Source organism: Nymphalis io, chromosome 12 (assembly GCF_905147045.1).
Source record: "Nymphalis io chromosome 12, ilAglIoxx1.1, whole genome shotgun sequence".
In the NCBI taxonomy this organism is placed as follows: domain Eukaryota; kingdom Metazoa; phylum Arthropoda; class Insecta; order Lepidoptera; family Nymphalidae; genus Nymphalis; species Nymphalis io.
Genome location: NC_065899.1, coordinates 7,322,344 through 7,343,171, shown reverse-complemented (window position 1 = coordinate 7,343,171; position 20,828 = coordinate 7,322,344). Strand labels below are relative to the sequence as shown.

Here is a 20,828-nt window from a genome sequence, read left to right as displayed (position 1 = left end):
AGACTAAACTCAAAAGAACGATAACAGCTTGACTCACCTAAGCATTTATGGTTCCTTAGTCAAGCAACAGATAGAAATCCACGAGAGTGCTTACTGCGTCTCAGATGGTTTATACGGTCTTAAGAGTATTCCGTCTCAGGCAATTTAGCGCTGTATGCTTAACTAGTTAGAGTTTATTTTGTGTTGTCTAGTTGAATTATCCGTCCTTTTATATTGTGAACCAGTCTTTTTCAAGGTGGATGAAATCGTTTTTCGGAGATATATATGTTTTTACTTCACTGTTTTGCGCTTTTGTTGGAAATATTTGATGTGTTTCTCATTTGTTCTCATGACAATTTTGTTATTATAGAAAAATAGCATTCAATTATTTTACCTGCATCATATTTAATATAAACACACTTTTATGATATACAGCCAAAGTTTCTTAGTTATTTTTTTATGTTAAATAATCTCTTATACCTTGACCGTACTCGTAAAGAGTATATTCAATGGAGTTAAGTTGTTTGAATTATATGATCTACTGACAACTAAAAAAGAGGACTAAGGCGTGTCCGAGACAATACCACTGTATATTAATTTTTATTAGGTACATAATAAAAACACTGGCTTTACACTTTAATATTTTAACTTATCAATTAAAAATCATAGTGATGACGGACCCATTTTTTTATTCTTAGTTTTAATTTATATATATAATTAAATATCATTATGCTCACGAATGTTTCTGGTGCCTCACATATTTTGAAATAAAATAATTTTATTTTTTTAAGGCGTCAAATACAAATTTGATATACAGTTCTATCTTGCTTTCTACTATTCTAAGCTCAAGAAATAAAAGATACATTGTACAATACATAAATAGTTTGATGAAGAGCAACGAATATCAATCTTTAACAATTACATTGACGATATAAAAGCACCTTTTCTCCAGACAAGAATAAATTAATTATCTAAAGAAAATACGTTTTAAACTTTAATCGTAGTAACAAAAGTATTCTTATAGAATATTAAATTGCGCTTTGGTATTGAGGAGTGTTAAATTACTAACGTCAAGCAGAACAGGATTATTTAATGCGTTACCTAAAAGAAAAATCTTTTTTCAGACTTTTTGTAAGTAGTTACTTTTCTAATAATGTTATAAAGTATTTTTTCTAAACAAGCTTTTAATTAACATATTTTTAAAAACAAATTAAACTTAGTATACTGGATTTTATTTATATCATCACCGAGACTAACAAAAGATTGAGTGAAATTGGATTGAATTTGTTTTTAACCTATTGGACAATATATCCAAAAAGTATTTTTATAATAAATATAATAAACATGTAGCGTATAGCAAAATCTAACAATATATTTCATGACAATAGTTTAGAATTGATAATCATGAATACTTAAAAACAAATACAGTGAAGGAAAACATCGTGAGGAAACCTGCATGTGTCTAATTTCACTGAAATTCTGCCACATGTGTACTCCACCAACCCGCATTGGAGCATCGTGGTGGAATGAGCTCAATGCCTTCTCCTCAAAAAGGGAGAGGAGGCCTTAGCCCAGCTGTGGGACATTCACAGGCTATCACTGTACTGTTAAAAACAAACACTGTATATATTAGTTTTTAGTTGAAGTTACTTAAAAATATCTTTAAACGAACAAACGGTGTAATTTTATCAGACAGTTTCAGGTACGTTTAATTGCTACATTTATGTGTTGTTTGCGTAAAAATCGTCATATTAAAAAACCGACTTGTTTTTCGCGAAGAAAAGCGTGATGTCAGATTATATCGTCCATTCTGACAGCACAATTTACATTTATTTCTGTTTGGATATTTTAGCGCAAAACATTGTAAGCCCGCTTTTATTTTATCTCTAGGTACTATTTGTTACGTCTTTTTGTCAGGATTAACTATTTAAGTCATTTTTCGTTATAAAAAGTTAATGGCACTATTTTTTACGTTTGAACTGCTATACATTTGAAAAAGTCCTTTATTGAATTTCAGAAGAAAGAAAATTTTTACGTAACATTGTGAAATAAATTTAAGGACATCTTATTTAAACGGCTTGAAATGAATCCAGATTAAGAACATGATACTTGATGAGTGTTGCCATGGCTGGGCATTCGATATATAAGATACATAAATAAATAAATATTGATAAATATTAGGACTTTTAATCTACATCATCCATTGTTCTTACAAAATTGTTTTGGTATATCGTTCGAAGCAGATATAGTTAAAAAACCAGTATACGAATTTTATTTTGGAATATAAAGGGCGAATATATATTCTGATATATACTTAGATTTTATTATAATGCCTACCTGCCTACTTTCATTTAGCTTACTTCCCCTACTATGAAAATATCTAACTTTATTATCTATTCAAGTTTTAACAACCGGCAATGTATATGATGATCTAATCAACCAAGGCTTAATTGGACACGTGGATCTTAACCGAAGAATGTGTATACAAATCCAGGCAAGCATCGCTGATATTATTCGTGCTTTTTTTATGTAGATAATGCATCTGATGCTGGATAGTACTGAAAAATATTTCACTATAACCAGTTTAATTATATTTGACGAACTTCTGCAACACTTATCGACCTTCCCCCAGTTTACCACCCACTCGTCAAATATTGTACCGCCAAACAGCAATATTTAGTATTGTTGTGTTTCAAAGTGAATCAGCGTATATACAAACACAAAGGATATAATATCTTAGTTCATTGAAGATTTTAATGATTGTTAATATTTCTTACAGTTTGCCTACCTATTTTAAAAGAATAAAATAAAAATGAAGTAAGCTCCAAAATTTATTAATAACTATACAAGCTTTTCCTTTTTCCTACTGAATGAATATAGTATACATTTAGACACAAAACATAGATACAAATATAACCAGCCTCACTCTATTTTCGTCAAAGCACTGGACACAAAATCAATCCTCTTTACAATTCACCGTGCCTCGTTGTGGAACTATTCCCCACGGTTTTATTTTCTCCACAATTGTATTTTACTTCAATCATTCGTTCAGCTCACTCTCATTGGGGCTTTAGCTCTTGATCAAGAAGTACAGCTATCTAATTGACAAGTTTAAGACTGTAACTATGTGGAAGGTACTTGAATTATAAAACAGAGCGATGAAATGAAAAGAACTACGGAATTGTACTGCGTATCAGTATTCTGCCGAGTTTTACAATGTAGCCTTATTAGTTTCCAATGTCTAACATGAGTTGGCAAATTGAAAAATCGATAGGGATTGCTTACAAAATTGTATAGTACAGGGAATGATTTCAATGCGTTAACAATAAACATGATATTAAGATGAAAACTTATTTGAGCGTAATGATAACTTGATATTGACTATAAATTATTTTATATCACACTGATAAATTATATTATGGTAAAAATATTACCGAGTCTCGCGGCGAAAAATATTTGCTGAATAATTTAATTACTTATTTTTTAATTTTAATTTAAATAATAATTAAAACAGTTTGGCGAAATTTTATTACAAAAACGATTGTTTGATAATGATATCAAATTGATGTAAATTATTCTCTTTGAAATGAGATATAGACTTTTTAATGGCTAGTACATTTACTTATATTTTTTTATGTTCTGCTAGCCACGAGGTGAAGAAGAATGTTGTAAAATAATTTACTTATAATTATTAAAGGTTTTTTGTACCAGAAAGACGTAGAATTTGAATGAGACTTCTCACTAAAATCTTAATTGACATTAAGTAAGTTGTTTATTTTTTCTATATGAAATACACTTTTTGTAGGCCTGGAAATTTTGTTGTGTATAAATAATTTATCAGTTTTCATATTACATTATAAATTACAGTGTAATTGTTTCTCGTTTGTTTGTTATTAATAAATAGAGCAGAGATTGCGACGTGAATCTTAATCGAAGATTGCGGGTTCAAATCCGCGAAAGCATCTAGTAATTTATATATTTCTAAATTTGTATTTTTCTTAACATCTCAAAATTTTTATATTTGAAATTAAAACGAAAACTTGATAAACAAACAAATTTTGTTGTAATATTTTTTTTTTATTTGGAAATATGCTTCATTGTCCATTAAAGAATAAAATAACATACAGAGACAAAATAAATGTCCCAAAAATACACAAGGCAATCTTATCGCTTTAAAGCGCCCTCTACCGGACAATCGGTACGGGTACGGGACTTGACGTTGCATAAAGCGGTATGTACCTTGTATAGTAACAACTATTTGATTAGTCACATAATATTATTTATTAAGGCTTTATTAAAAAATAAGGCAATTTAAGAGCCATAAAATATCATATTGTAACAAAAACATGATGTAATGTTTGTTTTTGCATTAAAAGTTAAGTTTTTATGTAGTTCCAACATTATGGGATAATTTAGGACTCAGTAATGTGATATAATCAAAAATCTATATCTCCATATCCAATGTTCATTCAAGTTAATCAGCCGGTCCAAGTTAGGCCGCAGCATGTCGTTATCTTAATTAAATTAATGCAAATGGATGTCGTATATTCCGTCGAAATGGGAGATGTTTTCTGAATATTTCAATCCTTTAAATATTACTTTTTTTTTTCGACAGTGGTCGGTTTTCGCCCTAACACAAGCATTTATTGTAAATATTGATACAACTGACCAAAATCTTTACGCAACATTTTCGGCTCAACACAAATGTACCTTCAGGTCAGGTGACACATACGTTATCAACTATCTTGCGAAATAGTTATCTTATACGGTACATCCGGGGATTCAAAACATAGAGCGAAGGAATTCAGGCTAATATCAATTCATTGGGTTTTTACGTCAAGGAAAGCTGCAATGGAGAATTCCATTGCAACTTTTAAGGCTAGTCTCTGAGTTTGGTTTGTCCATTCAATTTATTCATATTGTCACTGCTTTTTTATCACTTCACTCACATATAGATAAACTTAACAAACAACAGTCTGTGAATGTCCCACTGCTGAGCTAAGTCTTCCTTTTTGAGGAGAACTTTTGGAGCTTATTCCACCACGCTGCTCCAATACAAGTTGGTGGAATACACATGTGGCAGAATTTTAGTGAAATTAGACACATGCAGGTTTCCTCACGATGTTTTCCTTTACCTTCAAGCACGAGTTGAATTATAATTACAAATTAAGCACATGAAAATTCAGTGACGCTTGCCCGGGTTTGAACCCGCGATCATCGGTTACCACTGGGCCATTTCGGCTAACAAATAAAACCTTATCTAATACCTTATCAAGATTTAAGCCAAATCGTTAGATCCGTTTCCGGGATATACAAAATCAATTTATATAAAAGAACTGCTCATTTATATTAGATATACATCATAAACACTTATATAAAAAATTATCAAAAAATAATTACTTTGGCCATTACCTGACCAGATCTGTTACTCTAATAAAATATAATCAAATATATGTTGTTTTATGTGATAGATACGTTCCATAAAAATAAAATACAAAATGAAAAAAAAAATTTTTGAAATTTTATTCGAGGTTTACAAAGAAAATAATGGTAAAATATATGGCCCATGAATACACTTTTACCAGGGCAACATATTCGTTAAGGTGTTTCCTTACTGCATACAAACTTACCACAATCGAGCCGCAACACAAAGACATATGTCCTTCCCTTTCATTAGCCAGATACGCGCATAATGCCTTCTCGTTTGATATATCCTTCCTTACCTCACAACGGCTAGCGATGGTATCGACTGACAGCGATTCAACGTGTTCTAAATAGTGTGAGAAAATCTATAGTTATCTAGAAACTCGACATAATAGTCAAGAATTAATAAGGAATAAATGGAAATAGAATGCTTTTATATTCAACTAGCTACCCGCCCTGACTTTGCACGGGTAAAATAATGATTATCCCGTGCAATTTTTACACAATGAAATATATATATCCGCTAACCGATCTATTCCTTTATAAAAGACAGTATTTAAAATAAAATTTATTAATTTAAGTAAAAACTAATGTTTTGTAACAAAAAAGTAAATTAAAGCTGTTATTTTTCCAATTTTCTTAAGCATAAAAATGGTTCCCTTCAATTATCTATAGAATATAGTAAAAATATATGTATGCTGTCGCTGTAGACATTTTAGAGGTTTACACAACTTTCATACATGTATATATATAATCGTTGGAGCAGCGTTCGATTCGAAAGCGCCTGTACCGACAATTTTCTCTTCGACTACGTTGACAGAAAAGTTCTATATTTCAAATCTACAACTTTTATAAACATTAAACATAGTCCATATCCGTTATAAAACTATAAACGAAAACAATACATAAGTTCCATGCCCGGAAAATCCAACCGGAAAAAAAACAACGAGTCAAAACTTACCTCTTTATAAAAATAGTATAAACATTGTGCGCAATTATTACTATTTAATAAATAAAATAACAAGGTCTTGTTTTCATTTTATAACTCAAAGGCTTTTTTTAAAGATTAAATAATACAGTTGTTGAAAATATATTTATTATTAAGATGAAAATAGCGTCAATACTTTATTTTTTATTATTATTTAGAAAGATAAGTTTCCTCTTTCGTTAATAAATTGCCACCATTTGAAATATTTCGAGACACGAACGGTGACAAATTGCTTGGACACGACGAGGAAAATGTACCCACTCAGAGTGTAGCCATTTATTTTTAAATTTGATTAAATCGTCCGATGACAGCGCCGGTAATACTAATAAATCGGCTTATATTTTTTTTCTTGCAAAACTTCATTTTAAAAAACCCTCTAGCGCATGTCGCATAGCGTTTAAAATTATAAAGTTTAATTTTTTATTCCATTAATTCCATTTATTACTCTGACAAAATTACATAACTAACTTTACATTTCATCAAATTATATTAAGAAATTATTTTGTATTGAAATTGAATTTAAAATAAAATATTATTTCAATTCTAATTGAATATTCTTGGCAACGGTCATTTTTATTCATGATTAATCATGAAACATTCAATATTGCACCGCTGCCAATAATTTACTATTTTTTTATTAAGTTATTAGAAACTCATTTTTATTCATCCGGTTTGTCGATACGGTCTAGTTGCATACTGTATTGTTTGATTGGCACAATAGCTTGTTTACATTGCAATAGTTACCATGATTATATTGTAATTCTATTTTCATTATTTAAAAATAGCTATTGACCTAGAGGCATTGTTTTATTCATAAAATAGGTAGGCAAACGGAAAATAGGCCATATTGGTAAGTGGTCACTACCGCCTGTAGACATTGGCGCTGTAAGAAACATTAAACATTCCTTACATCGCCATTGCACCACCAACCTTGGGAACTAAGATTTTATGTCCTTTGTGCCTATAGTTACACTTTCTCACTCACCCTTCAAACCGGAACAAAAGAATACTATGTATGGCGGTGTAATTCGCCAACATTCTCGTGATGAGTAGATGGTAACCAGACAGGCTTGCACAAAGCTCTACTTACTGAATTAAAAATAATATCCACCACCAAGTACATAATAAGAATATAGTATGTGTAGTCTGAATTATGAACCACTGGTAGATTTATATATTTCTTAAAAAATTACGATTTAAAAGAGCTTGCATATTATTATTTGATTTCATCCTAACACGTTCTAAGCATATTTTGTGTCCACTTTTACAATATTCCAACGACAAGGGACTCTATCTTGTATTGTTGTACTCCAACGTGAAGGGTCAGTGACCTGGTTCTTTTGTATGCACAAGTAACGTATCTTGAATCTCTGTTGTCAGCGAATTGCCAATGTAAATGACATGTTGTGAATGACTTTGTTTAGTTTTAAGAGTTATATAGTAATAGTCTCTCTGTTTTATACATAACTAAAAAAACTATTACCTTTTACTACTAAGTTATGCAGTTCAGTCATTAACGACATAAAGAGGGCCTTTCACTGCAATAGTTCAAAGAGTTGACATTTGGTAGATCAGTATAAATGCAATTTTTGCGAGCTGTAGAATGCTGCTCAGCTTGAATCCGCTATAATTCGCAAACTATTTATCTGTTTCGAAAATGTTTCATACAAAAGTTGCAGGAAATTTTATACTTCATAATTTTTAAAATAACTATTTTGAAAGCAGGTTCTGAAGGTTGTACTATTTTGCCAAGAGGCCCAAGGTCGCAAACTCGGAATTCTGATCAGGACACTAAAGTATACTAATCTACTATTCTTGTTGACTTTTTGTAAATCAGATCAAACGCAATGATTGGACTCGTGGGTGTGTGTATTGAATGAAAGGTGTGTAAAAATATTTTTTAATTTTTATAGTAAGAGATGCTTTAAAAAACAAGCATAATGCATTTTTTAGGGAAAAGTTGTTATTAAAGTCGCTCGGGGCGCTATGATTTCATGTCTTCATTAAAATGTCTTTTAACTTAAATGATACCGTATATACTTGCTGATCTAATTTCATTTTCTGGTAAAATATTATTTAGGAGTTAATTCAAGTGCCCTCTTATATATTGGGAATTATTTTATATATATTTTGTTATCTGTTACGTTTATACTTTATTCATGAAGATTAATGCCAATTTTTATAATTTTTTAAGAATGAAATTTTCATCTCAGTATTTTCTTTATTTCAGCAAACAAAACGCTGTGTCTTTCAAAAGATTTAAATACTTAAATTGACGTGATTGAAACAATGATTAAATGCCTGCATATATTATTTTCTATTATCGCTAAACTATGTATCACAAATCAAGAAGCTTGACTAAAATAAAACCTTTGCCATATAATCATTCAAATAGTTTTTTTTTTAATATTTGTTCAGTCACAAGACAACAAGCAAATATGTTCAGTATATGAGAACTCAAAGGCGAAGAGACCAGCTTTTCCTCTGTCTATTTACAAAACATCCATCCTTAGAGAATATAGAATATTGTGTGAAAAGAGTAACTAATAAGTTAGAATCTAGATTACGAGCCGGTAACCTTACATTTAATTTTTTTTTAATATTTGTTCAGTCACAAGACAATAAGCAAATATGTTCAGTATATGAGAACTCAAAGGCGAAGAGACCAGCTTTTCCTCTGTCTATTTACAAAACATCCATCCTTAGAGAATATAGAATATTGTGTGAAAAGAGTAACTAATAAGTTAGAATCTAGATTACGAGCCGGTAACCTTACATTTAATGTAATCCTGTAAATTCATGATAATTCGAAAGTGCTTGTAAAAGCTAACTTGAATAATATTGTATACTTTGATTTATATGAGTATGCTGTAGCACTTATCTGATTATGGTAATTCAAAAACAAACAGAAATGTTAATGTGTATGTGAAATGGCTAAGGTTGCTTTGACCTTGGTAATCAATTTCACTTTCAAGGCGTCCTCAGACAGTTGAGCTGTCATTGTTCTAGGAAATAACAGCTAAATGGTTCATAACGAGTCCGACGGTGGCCTATCTTTGGCAAACAGCCATGCCCTCATGATTTGATTATGGTTCACCATAGCCGAGATGGCCCAGTAGTAAGAACGCGTGAATCTTAACCGATGATCGTGGATTCAAACCACTGAATTATAATCATAAATTAAGCACATGGCTTAATTTATGATTATAATTCATCTCGTGCTATACGGTGAAAACATCGTGAGGAAACCTACATGTGTCTAATTTCACTGAAATTCTGCCAAATTTATATTCCACCAATCCGCATTAGAGCAGCATGGTGGAATAAGCTCCATATCTTCTCCTCAAAAAGGGAGAGGAGCCTTAGCCTAGCAATGGGACATCCACAGGCTGTTACTGTAAAGCTATATTAGACATCCATCAATTAGAATGTAACAAGTTTCATCTATTAAAAAAAATATTAATTTATATTAATAGTATAAGTTCATATGATGTATATTATTAAGGAATGCAAAGTCTGATATATAAAAGTAGCGTAAAAAAAATTGAATGAAAATAGAACGATATCACGGCCGCAGGCGCAATTGAGGATCAATAAATAATATGAGATATAATAAACTTATTAAAATAAAAAGAACAAAATACACATTACAAATTTAAAGCAAAATTAAATAATTTAATAATAATTTAAGTTTCATCTATTTAAATTTATAAATAGATGGTTTGTGTTTATAAACGATTGATGTCGCAGTGCAAAATAGGTTTACAATGTAAAGATTTATCTGAAGGGTTATCTTTATTAATTTGGCACATAACATAACCAATAACATATAGTATGTTTATATATGTGTGAACCTAAAACTGTTTACTGTTGCTTAATTATGCGATTTTTGAGCGTTTTTGTTTAATTACTTAAATTCTATATATTATATAATAGGTATTATTATACCGTAACCGTAACCGTTACAGCCTGTGAATGTACCACTGCTGGGCTAAAGGCCTCCTCTCCTCTTTTTGAGGAGAAGGTTTGGAGCTTATTCCACTACGCTGCTCCAATGCGGGTTGGTAGAATTCACATGTGGCAGAACTTCAGTGAAATTATACACATGCAGGTTTCCTCACGATGTTTTCCTTCACCGTAAAGCACGAGATGAACTATAATCACAAATTAAGCACATGAAAATTCAGTGGTGCTTGCACGGGTTTGAACCCACGATCATCGCTTAAGATTCACGCGTTCTTACCACTGGGCCATCTCGGCTTTTTTTTATATTATTATAGGTGTATTATAAATTTAATTAGTATTTATAAATAAAATTAGGTTATTGTATGTGTATGTACCTATGTATATCATCCACCGCTCTTTATATTGTTTCATAATGATGAAATCGTCATAGTGTATATCTGAAATAGTTTTATTTTATTTACATTGTAAAATTTATGTGTGTGTGGTGAACCATAAAAAATATTATTCCCATTTAAGAGCAAGACGTTCGTAGAGAGATTAGCCAACTACACAGGAGATATTATAGTGCACAAGTGTGTGCGCAAACACAGGTGCACTCTCTATTCCCTATATCTCATAATCCGATGGGACGGCAATCCGACACTACCGAAAGAGTTCTTTACGTGCTTTCCGAGGCACGGGAGTGTAAACCCTTCCAACTTCCAGACTCCGGGCTGCTACTGAAAAATTTCTGACAGAAAAACCCAACAACTTTTTAATGGCCCGACCTTGGAATTGAAACCAGGACCCCCAGGGTCTGCGACCTTACATCAAGCCACTAGACCAATGAGGCAGTCGATGGTTTAACATACAGAATAGATAAATAAAACGGTAGGTTCATATTTACTTTATTCCTTGTCTACTCTTAACTAACTTAACAAAAAAAATATTGTTGTAACTGCTTATAAATGTCCAACTATTAAGTGAAGAGAAGTGACCTCCCTTGACAAATATATGAAAAAACTTCATAAATTTATGTACAAATAAAACTAACCTCCGAATATCCTCCGACATATGTATAAACATTAGTAGATCACGCGTTTCACCAGTACGGACTTGTTCCCAAAGGGATTGTAGTAGGCCTCACCGACAAAGAAAGGGGAAGCGTCAAGATAGACGTACGTAGTCGTATACGTACGTACTTACTGTGAGATTTAAATTTAAGATGATATAAATCTTTAAAGAACTAATCTTGAAAAAAAAAATATTGTTGTAACTGCTTGTAAATGTCCAACTATTAAGTGAAGAGAAGTGACCTCCCTTGACAAATATATGGAAAACTTCATAAATTTATGTACAAATAAAACTAACCTCCGAATATCCTCCGACATATGTATAAACATTAGTAGATCACGCGTTTCACCAGTACGGACTTGTTCCCAAAGGGATTGTAGTAGGCCTCACCGACAAAGAAAGGGGAAGCGTCAAGATAGACGTACGTAGTCGTATACGTACGTACTTACTGTGAGATTTAAATTTAAGATGATATAAATCTTTAAAGAACTAATCTTGAATATATTAACAGTACACTGACAGTGCCCCGTTTTCTATATCATTATAGTTAAGAGCCCACGTTGCTATATAGCAACGTGGGCTCTTAACTATAATGATCAACCATATAGATGACCATATGTCATCTATATGGTTACTCGAGCATCGTATTCATCTATTGAGCGTCTATTGAATTTTGAGTATTAGATGGTAGAAACAAAAGCAGTTTATAACATGTATATCTATCACCGGTGGGGGAGCGTCTACAGTCTTATAAAAAAAAAAAAATAGACACATGGAAATACGCATGGGCATCAGATACTGATAGTGTATAATACGACATACGTTTGTATTGTGATTCAAACCTGATTTCATATCCCAATTTGACAATTTTATTTGTAAAAAAGCAAAAATAACAGCTTTTAAATGTCCCACTTCTGGGGTAATGCTTTCTTTCCTTTTAAGGAGGAGGTTTGGAGGTGTTCCAATGCGTGTTGATGGTCTTTTTACAAGTGTAAATTAAATTTAAAGCGACTTAAATTAAGTCAATCCTATTTAAAAAAATACACTATATAGTCCATGCATTAGGAAGCTTTATGAGGACAAGCAGTAACGCTTAACGTAGTGTGTAATCACGCGACGCGAGTATAGATATGCGCATATAAACACAAGCAGATTCACACTGATATATATATATGAGTGCAACTGCTTGTGCCATTATTTTATATACTATCCGTACAACTTTGGATGACTCACCTTGACGGCTCTAGTTTATACGTTCCCCACAACCCCAAATTAACTTAATACTTATTCCTTAACATAGTGTCATAACAAACAAACACCAAAGATCGCACTTTGGTTCAAGGAAAACAATGAACGGAGCGAAGTTTTATCTCAACGGAATAAGTTAGTTTTTTGTGGAAACAGAGTAAGCAAATAATATTTTCCCAACAGACGAGAATGAAAACTACCATATTCACTAAAAATATTTTATTCTTTGTTAAGGCGTGGAAAGTTTATCGGGTATTTGTTTAAAGATTTCCTCTACGCTTCCATTTTTTTTTAAATAATTAGAATTCATTGAAATGAATAGGCAAAGTGCCCTCTATTTTTCTTAAATACAACATCAAGGGAACGGTGATCTTATTTTTCAATTTGTCTAAACTCCTATGTCAACTAATAAATCGGTTGCGAGTTCTACACAGAGCATATTCATCGGTAACGCCCAATCGAGCAAGATTGGGCATATAATAATATCTATGTCTTGCACAGTGATTGCAATAATTATATGAATAACATTAACAATGAAATAATGTTTTAAAATTGTCTAAAAAATAAAATACATCCATCGTCGAATATTCCTAAAAACTCTCAACCAGGAACAACGGCATAATTTCGCCTAGTGTTTGCACACAATAGATTGACTAAGATTAATAGGCGTTGCACCGTGACACGCCACCGGCTCTGGAAGGGTTCGAAGGCCACGCGTACCGCAAATTAATTAACAACGGGTTTTATAACGAAATTGCTCTTTTGAAATAAACAACGGAAATAAATCACTTTTAAATTCAATTTTGTCAACCTATTTTTGTATTAAATTGTTTATTTAAGCTCACCGAAAAAGATTAAAATATTCAATTCTGATGAATTCGAATTGTATGAAGTGTTTTTTTAAAGGAATTTTAATTTTAATTATTCTATAAAGAGAAATGCCACGTTTACTGAAACCCATTCTGATGTGGTTTATTCTTATTTAATAATAAGGATCTTTATATCAAGACCTTTTGATATATAAGGTTTAATTTATGGAATACATTTAGTTCATTAAATACTGTAATTGTGACAAAGTATCTATTCTCTGCTTATGTCGTGGTCTAGTTGCTTTCCTTGTTAAATATGTTAAAACTATTATAGTTACACTAAAAGTTAAAACTGAAATTTGAAACCTGAAAAGACAACATCTTGGGAAAGTTTGTTTCTTCGTAAAATAATATTTTAAAGATAACAAAATAGCCTTATTTAATTGTCGAGTATGAGATGTATTATTATCACAAATTAAACGCATGAAATTCCAATGCTTTATCAGGTTTGAATCTTTGGTTAACATTCACGTGTTTCACCCACTAGACCATCTCGGGTCCTCTACTTTATTAATTTACTTTTAATATTTTAGTCATATGCATTAGTATGTGTGGGGTAGTCTGGTGACATCTATTACATTTAAAAAAATGCAAAGAATCACACAAAACAATTGTTGAAGCTTTTCATGTCACACTTTATATTTTATTCACTTAGTTTAGCACCATCTGGGCTCTTAGTATAATTTATCCCTTCAATGTTTCCAAAGAGGCAAGTGGTCTGATTAATAAACCGGTCCGTTATGTATTGTTGAATATAACATGAGCCCGTTATAAAGTATAAAGCTTGGCATACACTTAACAGGAAACGTTCAACGGTTTGCCTTCGATGTGTTGGAAATATTACGTAACTTAGAACATGCTACGGTTAATTGTGATCTCACAATTTTATTCTAGTTTAAATCTAGTGCTCGAATCGTAAGTACATATTTAATATTTATTTTAGAGAAGTTTTGATAGCGTGTTTGAAGCCTAAGTTTTGACAACATCTTCACAAAATAAAAAAAGGCGCAAAAAAAATATCAGACCACATATATTCAGTATTCAAACTCCTAGTTCGAATGCGTTTAAAAAGGATTCCAAAGAAAATAAGCGCTAAATAAAGCATCAGCTTACATACATCCCTGCGTAAATCTTCTTTGTATCTTAAATGCGTTTCGCTTCGTATAAATAAAGAGGGCAAGGACCTCATGGTGAAAGGCTTTGGTGTGGGGAATGGGGAGATGAAGGAGAACATGCCTATGAACGAAAAGCGTGAAGGCACTGAAATTTTAAACGCTCGTGCGCGATAGGTATGTATTTTTATTAGATACGTGTTCAGCAATAGTCGTAAGGGAAGTTATTTCTTCTTTTACCTTAGTAGGCAGTTGTAACAGATAGATTCTAAACAGAAATCACGGTGCAAATTTGCGCAAAGATATGACAAATTGCCAACCAACTTAAGACATTGGAGTTCATATAAAACATTTTACAAAAACATTAAGTTATTTTTTATTTTCATTTTCTATTATTTTCGTAGTCGGTTTTATTTTTTATAAAAGTGATTAACGCTACTAGCGTAGTCTAAGAAAACTGTTTTAGCTGGAATATAATCAAAATGCAGTATTATTATAGCTACATAAGTTTTCTTATTTGTTGCATTTATTGTTTTGTCAAGTGTCTGCTGCTTTCAGTTGAGAGAAAACATTAAATGTCATTGCAATTTGTAATTTAGAATCAAATAAATCACTTAGAAAACAATTAAAATTTATTGTGATAATCCATCTTGCTAAAGATCCCATGTGTTTTCTTCGCATATGTTTAATAAAATATCTTGTAATACCACTACAAATACATGAGTTTAATTTTATTTATGTAGTCTTATGTATTAAGCATAAGAGTACCTATATCAATAAAATTTATGTTAGGATTAGTGTAGTTTAAACATAAAATAAACATTGATTGCTATGGTAACGATTATTGAGCAGGGTAATATTAGGAGGGCAGTGTGAGATATTGATGGGATTTATAAATTATTTGTAACGAATAATTAACTAATTTGAATTGTCTCTTTTGTGTCCTGATAAAATGTCCTAAATTTGTAATTTTGTGATTAATTACTTGTTTTAATTGATATTTTACTTCTGTCCTAAAAATACATTAATTTATTTATTTCTTATGAAGTATGACAATTGATATATATATATATATATAAATTTAATAAAACATAAAAAGCTTCAAAAATGTGCTTGTATGTACTCCATTGTCGAAATGTCTTAATAGACACTTTTTTAATTATTTTTGTTTATAAATATTTACAATACTTGAAACGGATTCTCAATTCGGCTGTTTTTTATTGTGTGCAAATGTTGCTATACGTTTGTAGATTAAGGACATTCTTTAATGAATCTTGTTTGTCGACGACGGTCAAAGCGAGGAAAACAAGACACTTCTCTTGATTTGAGTAATATCTAAATTGATTTGTGTCGCCTTGCTCGCACTGACACCAGAAATGGGTGATTAACTACTGTAAATATTTATAAATAAAAATAATTTAAAAAAGTGTCTATTAAAACATTTCGACAATGGAGTACATACAAGCACATTTTTGAAACTTTTTATGTTTTATTAAATTTTTATTTATTAATTTCCTAAATCTTTACCTATATACGCAGATTTCATCTGCTTTGCCTCAGTATTTGCTCTCCTAACCCGACGGTGATTTAAAGCCTAAAGGACCACTCTTATGTTTCTTGTATTTCATTACATTAATTAAAAATATTCAAATTTGATTTTGAAAATAACGAAACAATTTTATATTGAAATACGCTTTTGAATAATGCCTCGTAGACAATTATTTTATCCCTAAGCAAGTAGAGTGAATCTTGAATATAGTAACAGTATAAACCATTTTATAGTAATCTTCTAAATTTTTACAAGACGACAAAACAAAATTTTAACTTGTCCTGATTGATCACAGATTATTTCGACAGTGTCATGAAGAATGAAGATAACAAGAAGATTGATCTGAACAGTCAAGATGATTCCGTCTAATGAATTAGAAAACAATTTGATTATGGATATTTTCATTCTTAGTCCTCATTGCTGATTGAATTTTGATCTTTATTTATAAAATCGAAACTCTTCAGTTTTCATTATAAAATCAAAAATATCAAAAGTTACATATAGAATTGCTTAACACTTCAATTTCAGAGTAAAGATAATTACAGTTCGCATTTTATTAAACGAAGTTGCCACAAAAAGCTATATTCAAATCGTTATCATTAATTACTCGCCATATCTTGTTATTTTATTCGTTAGTTAAAATGAATATTCATTCGATAGTTGTTTTAATTCGAGTTCATTCGAAATATCGATATCAATTACGATAATTGGACAGACTCGATTAACATAATAAAGTGAAATTAACGTCTGTGCAAAAACATTAGTGTTCTAGAATTCGATTTGAAGAATTTAATTTTAGGGTTTATTATGTTTGTATGCATTTGATTATATATAGGGAGACATAGGAAGAAAAAACAATCTTTTTGGCGTATAAAACGTCTAGAAATTCACGTTCAATTACAATTTTAACGTAGTCACGTCAATCTCCAATCTCTCAATACTTTAGAGCTTTACTATTAGAACAAATTCGAACCTCACCGCCGAACATGATTACAAAATGTCAGAATGTGAAATGAGAAATAAACTATAATAATAATAGTGGCATTTAAGGGATACACGCATGAAAATAGCATATTAATGTAAGTCGGTTTTCAACATTTCATTTTTAAGCAAGTGTACGCCTAAGATTTGTTTTTTTTTTTCTTCAGCTAAATATACTTTATAATTTACTGTTAAATGTTGGAAATTTATATGTTAGTTACAGGGTAAATAAATTTTAATAATTTCTTTCGCTGACAGTAAACTGGTACAAAATGAAAATTGACCGTTATTCAAATTTTTGGTAAAACAATAACAGCCCACCTTTGTATGCGTGTTTTTTTTTTTCATATGCTTCTACTTAGCTACAAAAACAAGTTTGTTATTATAATTTGTATTAATAATATTGAACGTGTAAGTTCGGGTTCAATGGGTTTTCTACAATACCGAATATAAACATTTTTTTTAAGATTAGAATTATCTTTTTGTGAATGGCAAAGAGTCATGTTTTTATCTGAAAATCTGATAACTCCTAATTTAATTTTGAACACATATTATTTTTTGGCAACTCAAGTATATATAAGTATATGGCGAATAGTTTAGTAATATAAAAGAAAATATTCACAGACAAGTCAAGAAAAAACTCTAAGAAAAACTATCGTCGTTCAGCTTTTGCAGGCTTAGGGCGGGACTGTTCGGTTGGAAACTGTGCAAATAAATACAAAACCACGACGAATAAAACTAGACCTTAAAGTTAGCGAGAAAGAATACAAATTCAATATTCGGTTACATACAGAAACGCCAAACAAAATTACAGTAAAAGTTTTTGTGGCCATTCCGCAACTTGCAGATTGTGAGGAATGATTTTGCGCGTCCACGATTAAGTTTCGTAACTTTACCAACAAAACTTAATGATCGATATAGAATAGAAATCGTTTTAACATGTTACATTTTATTTTTAAATAATATATTACATTTAAATCTACTTACTTCTTAGAAGAGGATCTTACCTCGAATTTGACCTTTTTGATGAATCGTGCTTCTTTCCCCCTTGAAGATTTGGAAGATCCTTCTGTCTTTTCTTTGTTTCCCTCCAAATCTTGTAATATAATATACACATAACTGTCACTGGCACATAAAATGCAGCAATGGCCGTCCCAAACGTAATAAACTGATTTGTCTCTATGAATTGAATATAGCACTCGTGCGGGGGCACTTTCCTCTCCCCGTCTATGTACGGCCACGCATAGATCCAAGGAGGCCATAACACCAAACTGAAGCCCCACGCACCACCTATCATTACCGTCGCGCGGCGTGTAGTCCTTTTAGCCCTGTATGTGAGCGGCCGCGTCACACTAAAATACCTATCAAAACTTATGATTAAAAGATTAAGTACGGATGCATTTGAGGCTAGATAGTCCAACGCCAGCCAGGTGTCGCACACGTGTGGCCCGAGCGGCCAGTATCCATATATCGTGAACATTGTGAAGAGAGGCATGGATATCAAGCCGACCGCGAAGTCTGCGACCGCGAGAGAGAATAGGAAATAGTTGCTGATGGTTTGTAACTGCTTGTCGATCTTGAAACTGATCATGACCATGGAGTTGCCGACGACAGTGAGTACGGAGAGGACGCTGGCTATGATTGCGATGACGATCTTCTGGGCGAGACTGAAAGGGCTAGCTGGGAGGTCGGGGCCGAGCACCAGGTCTGAGAGGTTAGCTGTTTGGTTGGAAGCGATGAGCATGACGTCAACTCTGCGAGCCCGCGGCCCCCGCTCCGCCGCGGCTCGTTCGCCGACCGAGAGCGGATCCGGCTGGAACAAAGAATACACATATTAGTATAGACAAGAAAATAAATAAACATATATAACCGACGTGGTGCAGTGTAGTAGGCTAAGCTTTGGAGCATACCCTTATCCATCCGGCAGATAAGGCCTTTACCTAGCAGGTAAGCTTTTACCTTTAAGCTACTTTTACGATATACAAAGAAATAATATGATTTCGAAACCAAACCTTTATGTAAATACATGTTATCACAGCGCAATGCACACAACTATAAGCTATTAAAACAAAGACAGTGAAAAATTTAACCTAACTTTCAGTGATGTAATTACACGATCTCTGTTTCAATATTCTACCAAAATTACTTGACTGAATTATCCAAACAGAGCGCTTACAGCATTTAGCGTCCGCGGTTTATGGCCAACCTTACTCGATGCAAATAAATGTTAATACTGCTTATATTCACAATTCTGTTAACGCAGACTAAATATATCAGTATAAAGACAATCTTTTATTTCAGTTAATATTCTGACTTGAAAAATCGACTTATCGATTTGTATACAGGAGATATTATTATTTGACATATTATATGCCGTATTTAAGATAGCAGCATCTGTTTAGTTTAATTGACAGCAATAGTTCCCTGACATGAGAATTATAAGTTCAAATCACATGTGCAGTTGCAATAATTTTCAAATTGTTTATAAGGTATGTACGGTGCTTTCAATGTAAAGAATAAAAAAGACTAATATATATTTTATAATATTTCATAAAACTCGAGCAAGTACCACTGAATTTTCAGGTGCTTAATTTGTGATTATAATTCATCTCGTGCTAAACGGTGAAGGAAAACATCGTAAGGAAACCTGCATGTGTCTAATTTCATTGAAATTCTGCCACATATGTATTCCACCAACCCGCATTGGAGCAGCGTGGTGGAATAAGCTCCATACCTTCTCCTCAAAAAGGGAGCGGAGGCCTTAGCCCAGCAGTGGGAAATTCACAAGCTGTTACTGTTACTATCTGTATATTATATATATGATTATTTTTTTATATCTAACAATGTCCGTCGTCCAGCCGTTTAAACGATATTGCTGAAACTTATGTACGTGTAACGCCGTCCCTTAAATTCAGACAAAAATATTTATTCGTGTGGCTTTATATTAAAAAACAGAGATTAGCTCCAAATTATAATATAATTGTCTCTTTACCATATAGCTTAAGCTGTGCGTTAATAATAATCAGTAAGTAAAAACTTGCATTTTATATATAAAGAGTTTTATTTTAATATTAACAAAATGGTACGACATTCTTTTACATATTAACTAAATATTTCATAGATATTTATGTAATTAAAAAAATATTTATATATATTTTTTATCTCATTTTTAGTTACGTTAACATATAACTTTACTCCTAAACTTCGAACAATACTGAGGTTTTATATTCACCGCGTGTTCTCACAAAAGATTATGTCACATAGCAATAAATCTACTGCATTATATAGTCTGTGGCGCGAGCGGCTGCAAAATATTAAATTTATGGAATGTAACCAAGTGCTGAATATGCAGAGACACGGTGCGCGTCTCGCTGTGGAATCGGCAGTAAAGGTGCTTCCGACATTATGATTGCGAGGTTTCTCTTGACCATAAAAACAAAAACATTTTCAGGATTAAGTAATGAGTTTTTTACTGAATTCTCTATGACAACTGACAGTTGTTTTTACTGTTTTATTTTTATTTATCTGTGCTAAATTATACCTTTGTATTTTATTGTGTTATGACTTGCGATCGCACATAGTTGTTTATATAATAAAAGTAAATGATAATATGGATTGATATAGTAGTTTGAGCTGTTCGTTGACAGGTCCGTAAGTTA

General features: G+C 31.8%; 1 protein-coding gene across 1 annotated transcript in view; it reads right to left on the bottom strand.

Moving 5' to 3' along the window:
- LOC126772335 (muscarinic acetylcholine receptor DM1) overlaps positions 1-18,913 on the bottom strand; it is a 29,510-nt gene extending 10,597 nt beyond the window's left edge. Inside the window, exon 1 of the mRNA XM_050492663.1 lies at positions 18,177-18,913. Coding sequence (XP_050348620.1) covers positions 18,177-18,913 — 737 coding nt within the window. The remainder of the gene's footprint in view (positions 1-18,176) is intronic.
- Between the last annotated feature and the right edge of the window lie 1,915 nt (positions 18,914-20,828).